The 17,025-nt window shown below is 31.6% G+C and overlaps 1 protein-coding gene and 1 pseudogene across 1 annotated transcript in view; one reads left to right on the top strand and one right to left on the bottom strand.

The window, feature by feature from the left end:
* Positions 1-60: 60 nt before the first annotated feature.
* The window catches only part of LOC105666782, a 360,020-nt gene continuing 343,055 nt past the window's right edge, over positions 61-17,025 (top strand). The window contains exon 1 of the mRNA XM_048414120.1: positions 61-693. Coding sequence (XP_048270077.1) covers positions 598-693 — 96 coding nt within the window. The 5' untranslated portion in view covers positions 61-597. The remainder of the gene's footprint in view (positions 694-17,025) is intronic.
* On the bottom strand, positions 8,684-8,777 carry LOC125386922 (annotated as a pseudogene).

A 17,025-nucleotide genomic window follows, 5' to 3' on the forward strand; every position in this document is an offset into this window, starting at 1 on the left:
TGGCTTGAGTTTCATAGGATGGCAAGTGAGGGTGGCGCGTCGACGATTATAGGGAGGGGGAATGCGCCGTCACGTCAGTATTCCGCGAACCATCGACGAGTGTAGTTCGTGTCTTTGTTCGTTCCAATTTTCTTGTCATCAGTGACTATATATTCGTGTTCGTAATTTGACAACCGAGAACATCGTGAATCATTAAATTTATTCTTTGTTTTATCAATAACACTAATAATTTGTATGATTCGTCGTCCATGAACTTTTCGTCCGTAACCTTTTCGTCGTTCATTCGTTGAAAGATGATGCATGGTCGGTAATGTCGCTGATTAAGAAGTACTGACTACCATTCGAGTAAACGTTGATAATAAATGATAGCAGGCAAATTTCGCGAGGCGTTATTCGAGAAATGTGAGCGTTGACAAGACGAATTTACGCGCGATCAACGATTTTGCGCCGCGGAGCGCGAACTACGACCTCGTTGGTCAACTCGAGACGAGTAAAACGAGACGGCGTGGCGTCTGTATCAGCAAACAACGTAGCTGCGTCTCGCGTTCGGATTGAAACGCGAGTGAGTGGTTGTTGGAGAGTGATAAGAGAGGCGGGATGAGTGCAAGAGAAGTCACCCTTGTTGGAGGCTCTCCGTGGGGATTTCGTATGCATGGTGGACATGACCTGCATCAACCCCTCCGTATCTCTAGGGTAAGTCTATTCATCGACCGTTTCACTAACGCAAATTAATGATCTTTTGAACGTAACTTAACTGTGAATATCTACTACGTTAATATATATACTACAGTTAGATTTATTTGTTTTGCGTTTATCACGCGTATACTTACGTATATCGTTTGACGTTGGTTTTACGTTGTTTAATGTCACGCGTACTTTAGCATCGTTTGTTCGGACATAGATGCGTTAACTCAGGCTCATGGCGACAAACCTTTATAGTGTTGTCATTGATAACTATTCAGATCCAGTCGCGTTATATCACGGTGTGAATAAACTGTAAAGTTTGTAAAGTACTGTGGTATTTAATTTAATGTTACGTTTTTTGAGGAATGTTATAATTAATATATTATAATATATAGTTATTTCTTCCAATTAAAATAATTTCTTTAATAAATATTTTAAAGTAGGAATTTAATATGGTTAGAGACATTTTTATCAGATATAATAGCATAATTGTCAGTACTGCATAAATGTGTACCTATGTAATAGACTAATTATTATTGTCAGGTTATTCTTAATATATCCATTACTATTATTTCAATCCGAGTAAATTATTATTGCATTATACATATAGGAATATTTCTGTGTATTGCATTTTAATTCGACCTGAAGCTATACATTTTTAATTACTACTAAATTATTAGTTTAACACTTGACACTTTTAGTTTTGCGAATTATCAAACATTTCTTAAGTACAATGAAATTTAACTTTGTGAAAGATAATTCGATAAATTAATTTTTTTTAGAGTACACAAAAAATAATTTTTCTTCAGATTTCTTGACTTCTTCTATTTTTATAAATCTGGAAAATCCGATAAAGGTTGTAATGAAATTGAAGCTAGTTCTGATCTGAGAATCAGAAAAGTTGTGATGAAATTAAGGTTAATTAGAGCTAAAGCTGTTTAAAATAATAAACAATAAAGAGAATGTAAATGTCCACTGAAATACTTTATATAAGCGGGCATGAAACAATTTTATATTTTTATTTCAAATTTATTTTAAAATGTATATATTTTAAAATACTGTGATTTTCTCTCTCTCTTTAATGTTTCGCGTATCCTCTGGAGATTTGTGTGAAAATGGCGTACCCCGTAAGTAGACGAATAAAGCTATAGTTATATAAAATATAACAGCGAGAATAAAATGAAATATACATACGTATATAGACATTAAATTTTGTACGCCTAAATTACTGAAACTGATGAACTGAAAACAATGTATGGATATTAAGAGTAGTTTATACGTAAATATTCAGACACTTTAATCCATTTATAATAACAATATGTATATTTTACCGAAGCATGTAAATTAATAAAGAATTAATAATTATAAGCAATATTTATCACTTTATACAATTATCAGACTATAACGTTAAATTACCTATTAATAGAACATAGAAATATGTAATATATATTATTATTTATTATATGTACTACTACATACTTTTAATGTTTAAATATCATTGATTGTATTAACATAGGAATTTTTTCTATTGGTTTAGACCCTTTTTAATCTGACTTGTAATTCAAAAATTGAAAAGTCTGAAGATGAAAAGTTTGTCAAGGAAGAAATTATTTCTGTAAAGTTCGGCAGTTATAAACGCCAGCTTTATTATCGGTTATAATATATTATTATATGTAGCTCTGATGACTATAAAGTATAAATAATAAGTGCCGTTTAATTCTATAATTAAAATATATTTTTATACATGTATTCTATAAAACTTCAGTAAAGTGTCAAAATTTAGATAATTTAAAGTTCGAGACATATTTCAAAATCTTCCCCGCCCGAAAAATGTTGGCATGCAACCTGAATGTAGCTGGTTATAAATATCGAGCCATCGATGTTTTGAATGTTGCCAGTAAATTGATACTTGGCACGGACAAATAAGACGCATCGATTTCAAAACCACGCCATGTTTGTTACACACATAGTCAGAATTATCGAAGTTTGGTTAAGATGTAATACTGGACGATAGCTTTGTATCTCGTGGTCGTTCTAAAGTCGCTTACGAATCTAGTAATTTATATCAGTAGCTTGTGTTAATCTTTTGTTTAGGTTAGAATACATTTGTTCTTCATATTTTGTAGAACGAATAAGAAAATAAATTTATCTATTTATTTATGAACTCTTATATAAAATATAATGCATGAGGATTAAATATAAGGAAAAAGATCAAATAAGCATGCAATATCACACTACTACATCGCAGTATTATATTATTTTCAGCACATACTAATTCTAAAGAGGATCACATTGAAACTTGTTATATTAGAAATAAATCGTCTTAAATCACTAGAGATCTGCTATTACTAATTTATGTACAAAATATTAAAAACTTTATATTTCGTTTATGATTGAAACTCTGCTTTCTGTTTCAAAATATTGCATTCATTAAAAATATCGTATTAATTTAACGACATAAACATTTTAATAAGTTTAATTAATATTTGTAAAATTAAATATGAAAGTACTAGTTTTGGCATAGTGTTATAATTTACACAAACAATAATTATTAGGAAACAAGCTTATGTAATTACATTATTAAAAATTAAAATTAAAACGAGTAATTTATAACCCAGCAAATAATTTTATTTTCCTACGACGAACTTGTTATTTAACTTATTATCAAAAAGACCTATTGGGTAAACGAGATTCTACTGTATTATGATTTATTCAGTCTATTTAAATATCTTTACATGATATTAAGTTTTGAGATTTAGGTCATGAGATTAGAGATTATCTAACAATGTTATAGATACGCGAGCAGAATTATAATTATGATTTACCTTATTACCAAGGACATTTAGGGTGAAATTCTGATTATGAGATTCTTTTCAGAAGTTGATTTCACGTTCGATATTATTGCAATATTTCTAAATAAAAGATATCTAAATTATTTTTTGTAGAAAATTATTTATTTTGAATTATTTTCTTAGCATTGTATCATATGGTATTTTATTTCTAATTTGTAAGTGTTTGTTGTAGTAATAACACTATTATCAAATATTAAAAATTAAAGAATTATAGTAAATTCCAGTAGATTATATTTAAAAGTATTGAGACCTTAAGTCTATTGATAATCAAATAATAGATATTATAGTTATAGTAATAACACTATTATCAAGTATTAAAAATTAAAGAATTACAGTAAATACTAGCAGATAATATTTAAAAGTACTGAGACCTTGAGTCTATTGATAATCAAATAATAGATAAGTAAGGTGAAGTAAAATAGAAAAGTAAGATTACATTTACATAAAGAGTCAGGAGTCAAGGTTAAATGTAAAAAATAGATGAGCTAAAGGTAAAGAAATACAGGGACAGACGTTAACAATATGAGGTGTAAAATCAGTAAAATAATGAATGAATAACAGAAGACAATATCGGAAATAGAGCAAAATTTGAGAAGAAGGAAAAGGACAGACCTTCCTTAGAGGCGAGCAAAGATAAAAAGAGTTAACTTCTAAAGAGTTAAGATAGAAAACTGATTGAAATACGGAAAGCCGTAACTGAAGGAGACGTAGAGGAAGACTTCCAGAAAACAGAGGAGCGAGAAAGAAGGATATTAAAGAAATTGTCTCAGAGAGAAGAAGGGGCGAAAGGGGGAACAGTGTAGATAACAGTAAACAGAATGGGAAGTTTTAGGACAGAGATCATACAAGGAAGAGAAAAGTTACAAAGGAGGTAAAGAACGAAATAAGTAATTTGACCCAAAGGATAAGATCCATATTGAATAAATGGGGAAAGAAGGGGCGGAGTCGTGCAGAAAAATGGAAGAAATATTACAGAAAATGGAAGGGAGTGAGGGAAAAGAGAGGGAGGGGGCAGGTAAAGGAGCGGAGGAAACAATTAACACTAGGACTGCCACACCAGTCGATTTGACTGGTTTTACAAATTCCTACTTCATGTTATATTTTTTTCCGCAATGATATAATGACTTGACGATAACTAAAAGAATAATATAATTAATTTTATTTTGCTTTTTATGTATTTAAACTGAAAGGTTACAGTTTAAAGGTAAACGAACTCCCGACAAAACATTACCGTCGTTATTTGTAATCTTCAACCGGAGTTACATTTGAACTTCCTATAATAACATCAGTCGATACAAATAGACGAATTTTTTTAGATTGCTCTCTAGGAACCATTAAGGCGAGTCACATACCGTTGAATAGCGGTCATCGATACACAAATTTCGAGCGAGTGACGATTACAACCGACATACACTATCTCTGTACTTGTACATATGTTAATTTTAATATAACGGACAATTACGAATTAATCACTCGTCTCTTTATTAAACAAACCAACACGTTTAACATACACTTCATATCGGACGCTAACTTATCCGGTTTATTATGTAAAAAGAGAGAAAAGGAAGGGAACTGCAAGCAGTGGAGCTATGACAGGTTAGAAAGGGTTAGGTTAGAATAATGAAATAGACTAGCAGGAAGAAATATGGATTATCTGGACAATGTATAGCAATAGAGAGATTGGAAGGATGACAAAAAAGTAACGCAGAAGGAATTGTTGATACTGGGGGGAGATTTTAAAGCAAGAATAGGAGAAGAAGGAAACTGATATGGCGGCGAAGAGGGGAGCATCAGTGTTCGACGAAGTGGCGACAGTCACAACAGGTCACAACTGACAGAATTAGAGTTTTATTTAGGTTTTATTACTAACCATTAATCATAGTGATAAGATTAGAAGGCAGAAAGATAGAAGAAGAGAAAGTATAATGGAACTTAGAAATCATAAACTGGTATAAAATTTCAACAAACGTCAAAATATTGAAACAGGAGAAAGAAGTATTTAGTACAAGAATGGGCAAATCTAAAAACATCACTGAAAGAGACTATAGGTAGGGACAAGGTTAACAGCAAAATAAAAGAAGATAGGTCATAAATACTGGTAGGGCAGGTAATGCAGCAAAGAGGAAAGGAAAATAAGTAGGTACTACAAGAAAATGAATGTTCCAAATAACGTTGCTTTGTACGATGTTGAACTACTGTTAGGGTACAATAGAGGTATAATGAATACTAGTTTCAGGTAGTTATCTGAATGTCAACTATTAAACTATCAAATCGTGACTAAGCTGCTGTTTAACATTTTTGTTTCGCATTAAGGCACATCTTTGTAATTTGTAATATATTACCTCTATAATGTGCGGTTCAAATACATTAGACGTATTAGCTTATTGAAAATATACAAATATATATGTTCCATTTAAATACATACTTTATTACTTCTCTCACTAAATCTACGGATACAAATTTTTCACAGGAGAGTTATTTGATTTTATAGACGAATTTTAATAGAATATGTAGATTTAAAATAATTATTAAATGTTCCATTAAATTTCTTCTATCAAGTCAAACAAATTTCATATGAAAAATTTCTTAGCGTTTTCAATAATAGCACATACTCAGCCAAACATAACTATTAAGATAGTTGCTAATATTTAATATAAATACTTTTTTATTGTTAACACAATTTTGTTTTAGGTCGATAAGTATGTATTGTAGATTATAATTTGATCTTAGTACTTCCGCGAAGTATTGAGATAAATTGTGATGAATTCTAGTAAAATGTCGTTAAAGAATATACACTACTTTATCGGTAACAAGTAGTGTTAAGACGTTTTAGTAGAAATTGAATGCTTTTTACTGTCCTTATTTTCTAGTTATTTTATTGGGTTGGCAACTAAGTGATTGCGAATTTTACCGCCATTACCACCTAATGTTAGATGGGGTTAGGTTTAGTTGTTATTTTATTCGTATTATACATTTAATAGACATTTATTAGAGTTTTCACAATAAATGTAACAAATAGGTAACCTAATATTTCTGGCCGGTAATGCATATACATATTGTATATTAAGATTAAAATGAACAAATGTGCCTGAATGGTAGATGGACCAGTTAGAAGATATATCATATTTTTATTCTGCTAGGTATCGTCAGTTAGTTCATTTCATTTGTTACGTTCAATCAAAAATATATATTTAATTTAAATTCTTATTTTAAAAAGTTATATCTAATTAACATATGATATAAATTTTTTTTAATTTTTATAAACATTCCATAAAAATTAGGTATTTATGTAATATAAACATTAGATATGCGTATGATTTATACACACATCATAGTTCACACTCGATCATTGAATATAATCAATATTAGTTTTACATAAATTATGTATAAGTAGATATACACAAATTAAATACATAAATTATACTAAAATAAATATTAAATGTATAGAAAAACCGAATAGAATGAAAGTTTGGAAAAATGACGCAACAAAATGCGATAAATTCGTATATATTTGAGAGTCGTATTGTGGACGGTTTGTTGTATTCCTTTCCTTATGGTAGATTATTCTAAGAATCGTTAAAAGCAGCTTTCCTTGAGTTTTAGGAATTCTGTAAGCATATCTTCCAAAGAATGACTATCGATTTCTTTCGACCTTGTACAACTTGTTTCGTTTAGTGATTCCTGTTCTTTCTTCAACAACATTCTCCTATGCATAAATAAATATGTAGATATTTTGCAATCTTGTAATTGAGGACTTATTTGAAATACTGACGTATCAAGTTTTCGTTCATACAATTGTCATGTTTATGGCAAGCTACTAAAATACTAAAAAAATTACGTTTTTCATATAGAATGAAATAATTTCGAAAACAGCGATTTTTTTATTTATAATAAAAATGATTTTGAACGCCCTCCTTCCGAATAGCGAGTTTCTTCGTCACATTGCAATATTGAAAGTAACTACATTTATGCAATATCTTATTAAACGCATATTTAAATAGATATAAGAGTTTCTCAAAATTTAAGAAACAAAAGTAAATTTAATTTAATTCAATTAAATTCAATTTAAGAAACAAAAGTAAATATGAGGAAAAGGTTATATTTGTAGCTTAATTCAATGTCAAATTATATCAATAATGGAAACAATATTTACAAACTTATATTCTTGTATCAAAATTTAATTTTCAATGTTATTTTGTAATTTTGCAGCATTGAATTCCTTGCATTTATTCAAAGTACAAAAGCCTTAAAGAAATACAAATTTATCTAAAAGTAATCAGATGAAAAATAATAAAAATTCTGTGTTGACTTTTCTTGGAAGTTAAAATTTCTCTAAAAATGTATTTCTTTGTAACTTGCAATATATCAAATGAGAAAAGAACGTTTCTCGACAAATACCATTTTTCTGTTTAACTTTTTTGTATCTAAGTGAGCTATTGTAGTACAATTATCATAGGTAATATAGTGGCATATATAGTATATGTGTAAATGTACAGATATTTGTATAATAACAATAATCAGAAAAAAGGTATACATACCTCGAGAAACACCCATAATCTGACGAGTCCCGCAATTTTATTTTATTATTTTTCATTTATTTCAACATCCATTTTATACAGTTTTATACATTAAAATATTGTGATATTTATATGAGAGACATTATTCGAGTATCATAAATGTATTGCATATACATTTATAAGATTTATAAATCAAATATATGAAATTATAAATTAGTTGAGGGTTACGATAGCTTTGCAACATAATGAGCAGAAAATGATAATCTTTCTTTTTGTACGTGGAGAAATACTCATGAACACTCCGTCGCTGCGGTAGCAGCAGAGCAGTGTCGGACTCTTACCGACTAAAACTCCACGATGGCCTGTTTACGCGTGTGACAGGGGTGCCCGGGACCTCTTACGAATTACTGCTGTTGCACTCCCTGCGTCCTCTTGATAATGAGCCGATCCTATAAGTTTCCTAACTGATTAATCTGACGCTAGGGGCGACCATTGCCCCTAGTGCCCTCCCTGCTAGTCGCGACCCGAAGGGGGCAACGGTGGAATGGCCCTGGGCCGTCTGACCGCTCTTCGCCGCGTTACCCTACAATGGTAAGAGTTTTTCTCTCTCTCTCTCTCTCACCGCTCTTTAAATCTGGTAAGTGCCGCCGAAAGGCGACAGTGCCCCTTACCTTATACATCCTTGTCTAGGGGAGTGTTAAACGTCTCTCCTATCATACTACAAAAAAAATTTTTTTTTTTTTTTTAACGTGGAGGAAATCTTCATAGACACCTTACTGCCCTGTGGGCCGAGGGACACAGGGCGGTAGAAGGTAGTGCCGGATTCTTACCGGCTAAAACCTCCACGGGCGGGACGGTAAACCAGTGCGAGTTAAATTCATCGGCCCCGGATGTTAACTACTCACCCACTCGTAGTAAAGGTATCACACAACAGTCAAGTAAGAACTTTTTTCTTGCCTGTTGTATATTAACAACAGTCGAGTATGGTGACGGTTGGTGGCGGTGTGGTGTTGGGTGTCGTTCTTGCCTGTTGTATATTACTTTTAAGAGAGTAAGATGTTTTTTGGTTTTTCGCATATTCCGGGCGAGAGGGATTCGAACTCGCGACGCGTCGTTTCCAATGAAGACTCCAAACGAGCGTAGCTGGCTGCCCCGCCAGAAAATCATCATCTGATAGTCCGTCAAGTATCGTAAGTTAGTCGATCTCAGTTTCTGTAGAAGAAAAGAATTATAGATCTACAATATAGCATCAACAATTATTAAAATCTAGAGTTTGTTTAATTTTTTATGTACTCCTGAGATATTTACATGGAATTATAAATAAATTAGAAAAATATTGATATGTACGGCTCATTTGCTCGAAATGAGCCGTACCACTAGAAAATGACCTTAATCTTCTATTTGCGTTTACATTGACATTATTTACAATATGTTTACATTCTGCAGTCAGAGAGAAAGAACGAAGAAAGAGTAAACGGTATCATATTAATGAAGAAACAGGAAATTATTTCTTAGCACATGAAACAGATCACCTAAAACAAATTCAACTATTACAAAATGAGTTACTGTACGAAAAAGTCTTTCAAGCAAGAGTTAAATGGCGTCGTATAGGGCGCAATTTGTTATCTCGTTATTCCATATAGGGAAGTATTAAGTTGATCATGCCAAAAAACTAAATCAGGAGATATTCGTTACTTTCGTTTCAAAAGCACAATAATATTGTACTTCAATAATATTGTATAATATTGTGATAATATATTAAAATATCTCCTAAATTTAATACTTTGATTACTCTGAAGCATTTAAATAGAAACACCTAAATATATATCTCCGTTATTAATTTTCCGTATGGAAAATTTTTAGAGATGAAAATTATACCTTTTAGAGGGACACATACAATGCTAAGCGATATTTTTTCTGAAAGTTAGTCTTTAAAAAGATTTCAAGATCATCATCGTTCTTTTAATGAAACCATATATTGTTTAACACACCAATTGATCCATCACGATAATTTTTATAGAAAGTATTAACCTATTTATGTAAAAGAATCATTAGTTCAGCGGTCATATTAAATTTGATTTTGTCAAATGTAATATATGAAGGACAAGGAAAGGCGCAAAGTGGTATTCCCTTTTTACATTGTGTTTCTTTCATGCATTTAAATTTGATAAAATTAAAGCTAAATATCCATTAAACTAATACATAGCATTTCAACATAAATAATCGATTAATGTATTAAAAAATATGTAGTTCCATTTAAAAAAATATTAATGAGCTTGAAATCTCATAAAGACATGACTTTCATGAAAAACAAGTTATCCACCATTGCATGTGCCCCTTCAGATAACTTTCTTCTCTGAAATCATTTCCCTTATTAATATAATTATTAAGTATGTCCATTTAAATGCTCCACTCTGTGTTTATCATACATTAAAATATTTCCTAATATATGGACCTAATATTACGTCTTTGACGTAAACTGCTATTAAGCACTCGGATGAAATTATAAAATGCATTGACTAACACACAAATGTGATTGTATTACACTTAAAAAGAATGTGGTTTATGTATTCTCTACGTATCCAAATGCAATGATACTAATAACGCCAAATCGTGTCCTTTTCGAGGACATTCAACTCTTTTTTAAAAAGTTCTTCCATGCAATAAGTAATTTTGCAAGTTGAAAATTATGAAATAGGTGCGTCATTCTATTTAGAGTAGATGATCTCATGTGCTAAGGAATACAGTTTTTTGTTTCCTTATCAATATAACACTATTTACTTTCTATATGATTGCGGGATGTAAATGTTGAGAATTGTGGATCTTGATGGCCGAAATATTGTTATGGAAACATTAAATTTACACTGGGTATTACTATTAACGTAGACACATATTTATTTTATAAACGATTTCTAGGATATTCATCGATACACGCTTGCACGCGTCTCAGCACTTTCTTCCATACCCGACCTTTTCACTGACCGATGTGTTTACATTCGTCTGTTTCTCAGTCGCCGCGCACACACATATCTCCACACACTGATATCCACATACAAACATCTCCACTACGCATTCGACCTAGCCCAGCACAAAAATTATACATATCTCAATAGTAAACATATTGTAAATTACGTCAATGTAGCAGCCAATGGAACTTTAAGATCATTTACCAATCATTTCCTCGCGACGAGTATAAGAGAAAGCGATACAAAAAAAAATTGATCTTGAAATTCAAATTCGAGATGAAGATTTTAACAGCATCTTTTTAAACAGATCGGTCAGACGAAGAATCGTTCGGTGTAGAATCGGTGTAGATATAGCAATTTTTAACAGCCTGTTACAAATGAACTCTGTTGGTAAACAAACGTTACCTTTCCCGGTTGAAGTCTCTGACTATTATGAAAATTACTTACAGTTCTCTTTGACCATCTAAATTCTGTCTTCCTCCAGCTTGTTGCTTCTTTGTCCTGAAACCGCTCACATCAGAATGATGAACGGCAAAGGACACAGTGAATGCCTTTTATTCACGCGATTTATCACAAAGTTGAATATCGTTGGTACTTGGTACGGAATAATACTCTTCCTCCATCTTTTGTGACTCATAGTAAAAAGAAGAAAGGTAAGAGTTTAATCGATGCCCGTATTCACAATATGTCCGAGCATAACAGATATATATTTCTAACATTTATATACACTTCTATATAGAAGTGTAGAAAGTACCTATTGTGCTTATCAGCTTGCAAGAATGCAGACATTACGTTGCATATCTTCTGATACAGATATAAGGAAGAAAAATAAATATTTCATCTAAACACTTTAAACCGTGTACACATTATTACAAATATTCGATTATTATAAATGTTGAAGTAATTGCTTTAAGAAAAACTCTGCACCTTTTCTTTTGTATATCCATGACCTGCAGACTGCTGTTACGAGGAGAATAAAATTTAATGAAACAAAAAGTTCGAAATAAGGAGAGGTCCATATTATTGTGCCCTTAAATATAAATTTTGTTTTGGATCACGAGATCTAGAAACAAAAGAGCTATAAGTAGATTTCTATTGGTGTTTCTTGTAGCCTTCAACTAGAGCTACAAAGTTAACTTTTTGGTAATGTTCTTTGCTATAAATATAAGAACGTGTTCCCTATTGCTTTTCTTCCTATTGTATTGTAACACTGTAAGAGTGAGCATCTGGATCAGCATATATTATAGCTGTATTTATATCTATACTTATACCTGTGCTTATTTCAATATATTTTTCTATTACAAGTTCATTCACTCGTTCTTCTATCAGTCAATCTCAACAATAAATATCTGTACGTTAAAGTAATACATACAATTGTTTTAAGAAGAAAAGAAATACTAATCTTCTTGCTAATGTTCTAAGACATACTTTTGCGATTATATTTATCTTATATAAATTGCAACAAATGTTGTCTTTATGAATAGAAATATGTAAAAACTTACACATGATCAAACATATAATTTTAACTTTTTTTTTAGAGTTGATGTATATTATTCTACTTAAATTTAAAATTGAAAGCATTCCATTTATCTAGATTTTTCAAATATTCCATATTTTTGTAGTCTGTGATGTAGTTGAATATGTATTCAAAATGCATATGTGATTGTTTCATGTATATGGAGCTTCTCATGAGTATGCAGCTATCCACCAATGCTTATTCATTGATAGATTACTGATGCTGCCTCTGGAGATTTTAATACGCTTTAATAAATCACAATCTTCTTATCAAACGATTTGCAAGATTAATACGTTATTCTATTGCTGTTCATTAGTTCATTTGTTGTGGGATAGCGATGTTCATCAGTAAAAAGTAATTTATTCATCAGTTGTTTAACAAAAGGTTTGCTAAATGTTTCAATTACATATAACACAGCTTTTCATTTTTCGCTTTTATTTTTTTTTTTTTTTTTTTTTTTTTTTTTTTTAATACGGAAATTCATTATTAATTGGTAATTACAATTATCATGTTATAATATGGATATGTGGTTAACTCTGTTACAAAGCAACGTCTTCGTTACTTTTAATGATATGCAAAAATGCCAAAGTGTTAAACTGTTTAGTTCGAAGAATGTTATGGTAAACAAAAAATTTTCTCGAGGTTATGTTTTTTGGGACTCTAATCTCATCAATGTTTGCCTTAATGGGATTACATATTTCTATCATCATCGCGTAATAGCTGAAATTGAAACCTTATACATGACCTTATAATATGACCTTCACGTAACGGTGAATGTACAAAATTCAGAAATGTATTAATCCAGTATTGCGTATTGCTATTAAGCGTCATATCAAAGCGGTTATTAACGAAAGGAACATAACATAACCATGTTTACATTCGGTATAAATGAACGTTATTGATGCTAAATTATGGCAACCTCAGGATAATAATCAGTGGTTAGTCAATTTTCGGTATTGCGCAGATTCATTTGAACGAGTTTCGAGTAAAATTGGATATATGTAACGTTAGTACTAGGCGAATGCCAGCTATACCTAAAAACATATCTAGACATACTGGGAGAAATCAGCGAAATCACACATGGCATTTAAGCGTATGGAGAAACATCTTTGGCAACACGGCTCTTGCAAACTACCAAAATAAAAAAGAACACGTCCGGTGATAAATAACATTAATAATGCTATTAAGGTTTGGCAGCAATTACTGTACATATACGCTTATCTACTAGAGAAATAAATAGAGATAATGGCGTCAGTAAATCTTCAATTTCAAAGTTTTTATTTTAGTTAGTAATAGGATATATCCATATCACATTCTTTTACAAGAAATAACAAAAAGTGATTTTATCCGGAGAATAAATTGTCACAGTTGAATGACAGAGAAATTAGCTCAGGTTAGTACATTCTTGTCAGGAATATTCTTCTCAGACGAACGAATCGTCACGATACAGAATTATGCACTTAACTCGAAACCCACGTTCGCGAAAATATATGAGAATGGCAACAGTGTAACATATACACTTACTGCTACAATGAAATGTCACTCACCATCGATGAGCTAGAAGTATAATTTTAGGCGACAACACAGAGCGGTTTGGTTGCCGTCGAAGGACTTCGAAGGACAATAAAAGAAAGACGATTGTTGAGAAAGCCTCGCGCTTTCGTCCGACGATTTCATGTTTTTACGAACTTCTGAAACTTCCTAGCAAATAAGAAGTTTTTAAATAACCTTATCTTGGATTATGCTTATCTAAAATGTAATTACCATGTAATTTTTTCTTAATTTAAGATTGCATTCAATTCTTTTTTCGCGAGGAGTTATTGGGGATTTACAATGAAATTGTTAATATTCTTACAAATATGATATTAAATATTTTTTTCTATGTCGTACTTCAAAATTTATTAACGATCACTTTCTACAAATTAATATTACTACTACTCGATTTTCGATCGTTCTATTGTGAATACGTCGAACGTAAGAACAAAAAACAAGGAAAGCAATTGAGATACGATGAGACACCTCACAGAATTGTGTAAATACACAAGCAAGTTTAACAAAATGGAAATTAATTTAATTCTCGTATTGCAATGCCAGAATCCCTTTTATGAGGTTTATTAAAGAGAAGGCTTTTTCGACAAAGTTCGAAACACGCGAAGACACGAGCTTGTGCTTCTGTAACGGCAAAAGTTCTCGCGAATGGGCGATGCTTATCTGGCCATCAAATTAACAAGTGGTTAGAAGTTAACGGAAATAATTTTGAACATTTGTTACGATGAACTTTCCTTTGGTAATCTCTGTATTGTAGTTGTTTATTACTCGTATTTATTAGCAAACATTTTTTAATTTTTCGTATTCAGAGCCACGTTATAGGTCATTGGATTGGTTTCGGTTTCAATGATGGAAATGTATAGTCCCGTTAAAAGAGAACACTGATGGGATTGTAATCTCGAAGGATATGACTTTGAGAATATTGTTTATTTATTATAACATTTCTCAAATTGAAGATTTATTCTCTTGGCATTTTTGCATATCATTAAAAGTAACGGAGATATAAAATATAAAAATATACATAAAAAAAGCAAATTTATAATTAAAAATATTTGATATTTTAATAAAATAGATATTTCATCCATATATGTGTAATGTAATACGATCACATAGGTCATAAGGTGGTAGTTGGTAAGGTGTCCACAAGAAATACTCTTGATGTTCAACAAAAAGGATTTATTAAACTATTAACAATCAACAGTGAACAATTTACGATCAACAATTAACGATTAACAATCAAGAGTTAATAATCACGTATCTCGAATTGTGTTTGCTTTGCTATGATGCTAAACCTTTCGCACTTTGCAGCTCAGGGCAGAATGAATCTTTCGTTCGAAACCAAACGGATTCTTTTCTTCGTTGCCCCTCCATATCCCCACTACGCACGCGTTTATTAGGTGTTCGCGACGGTTGCCGTGTATGCATTCTTCCGAATATTCGGCGAAAGAACCGTAGAGATATCGATGGAACATTAGGCATGTCGGCCTTACGTTTTGTAGATATAGCGCTTTGTGTCGCGAAGCCATTGGGAAGTTCCATGGTCGAGTGCTGCCACAATCATAGTCATAAAATTTAAAACATACATTTTTCTCATTTATACATTATTATTACTAGACCGTTTGCACTTATCATCTGTATAACATCCTTTATATGCATCTTCATTGTGCTTTTCAAAAGGGTAAAGAACATTTTAATATTTTGCACTCGCTTGGTGTAGCCGCGCTATCTTGCACGAGGACATACGATGTCGGGGCGTGTCTGTTAAATAGAGATTACCAGGTATCCGAAGAGCAAAGTTGCAGGAGATTACATAGAGCATGTGATGTAGCTAATATGCAAACCTATATTCTATATATACATATAAGATGATTTAAACCTCGTAATGCGAGAATTTCACTCTGGCATTCGCCTCGTAACGACTACATCTTTATACAGCTCACCCTAAACTTAACTCATTGGTGTTAATCATCTTTAATATAATTAAAAAAAGAAACATCAATGCGTTATAGATGTAGTTAGATGGTAGAGTCACATTCGGCCCACGCTGGTCAGTAACGCTAGCGTGACTTAATTTTTATTTCATTCCATTTTGTAAATGTATCATAAATACTTTTGTGTATAGCTCAAAATTAAGACTATCAGTAGGTTGCGCATGGTGAACATATATGTGTATATGTATACATGTATAAATATCTATTGACTCTAATTATTAATACATATGTACATGAGGAACAGACAGACAAAATGTACGGTACTCGTAAACAACATTATGTTTGTTATATTGCAGAACTTTTTTTAATATAGTAATATAGTTTTGTATAATCAAATAACTGGATTTTTCGGTATACTGGTAGATATATTTCTAGTTACATAATATTAATTATAATATGGCTCAATAAATTTAACAATTATAAATTCTAATATACTAATTTCTTTCTAATATACTAATTAGCCATAATTTAAGTGAAAATTAAAAAAAATACATAGTGATAAAGATATTTTTGCATATAGCTTGGAAATTTGAGCCGAGTAATTGTATTGGGTAAAGTTTTTCAGAATGACGATGTTGACAACATATTTTAAGCATTCTGTAAATAATTATCAAAATTATTTTACAAATTACTAACCATTTAATTCTGTTACGTGATTTAAATGTAATATCTTAAAGAAATTTTGTAAATATCGGAGAACAGCTTCGACTATTATTCATGCTAATCGTTGTTAATACCTGTTACGGAACTCTTGCGGCGGAATACGCTGTTAACGGCTAACAGTCGGCATTGGCATCGCGTTTCAAGGTTACAGGAACGTTGTGAAGTAACCGTGTGCACTGTATGACGTAATGCGGTGCGCAGACACGCGCGGTATAAGAGCGCCTCGAGGTCCTTGTGCAATTAGCTCCGTCCATCGTGTACGGTTACGCAACAACGCAAAAGGTGAGC

The sequence above is a fragment of the Bombus terrestris genome, chromosome 18 (genome assembly GCF_910591885.1).
Source record: "Bombus terrestris chromosome 18, iyBomTerr1.2, whole genome shotgun sequence".
Classification (NCBI taxonomy): Eukaryota; Metazoa; Arthropoda; class Insecta; order Hymenoptera; family Apidae; genus Bombus; species Bombus terrestris.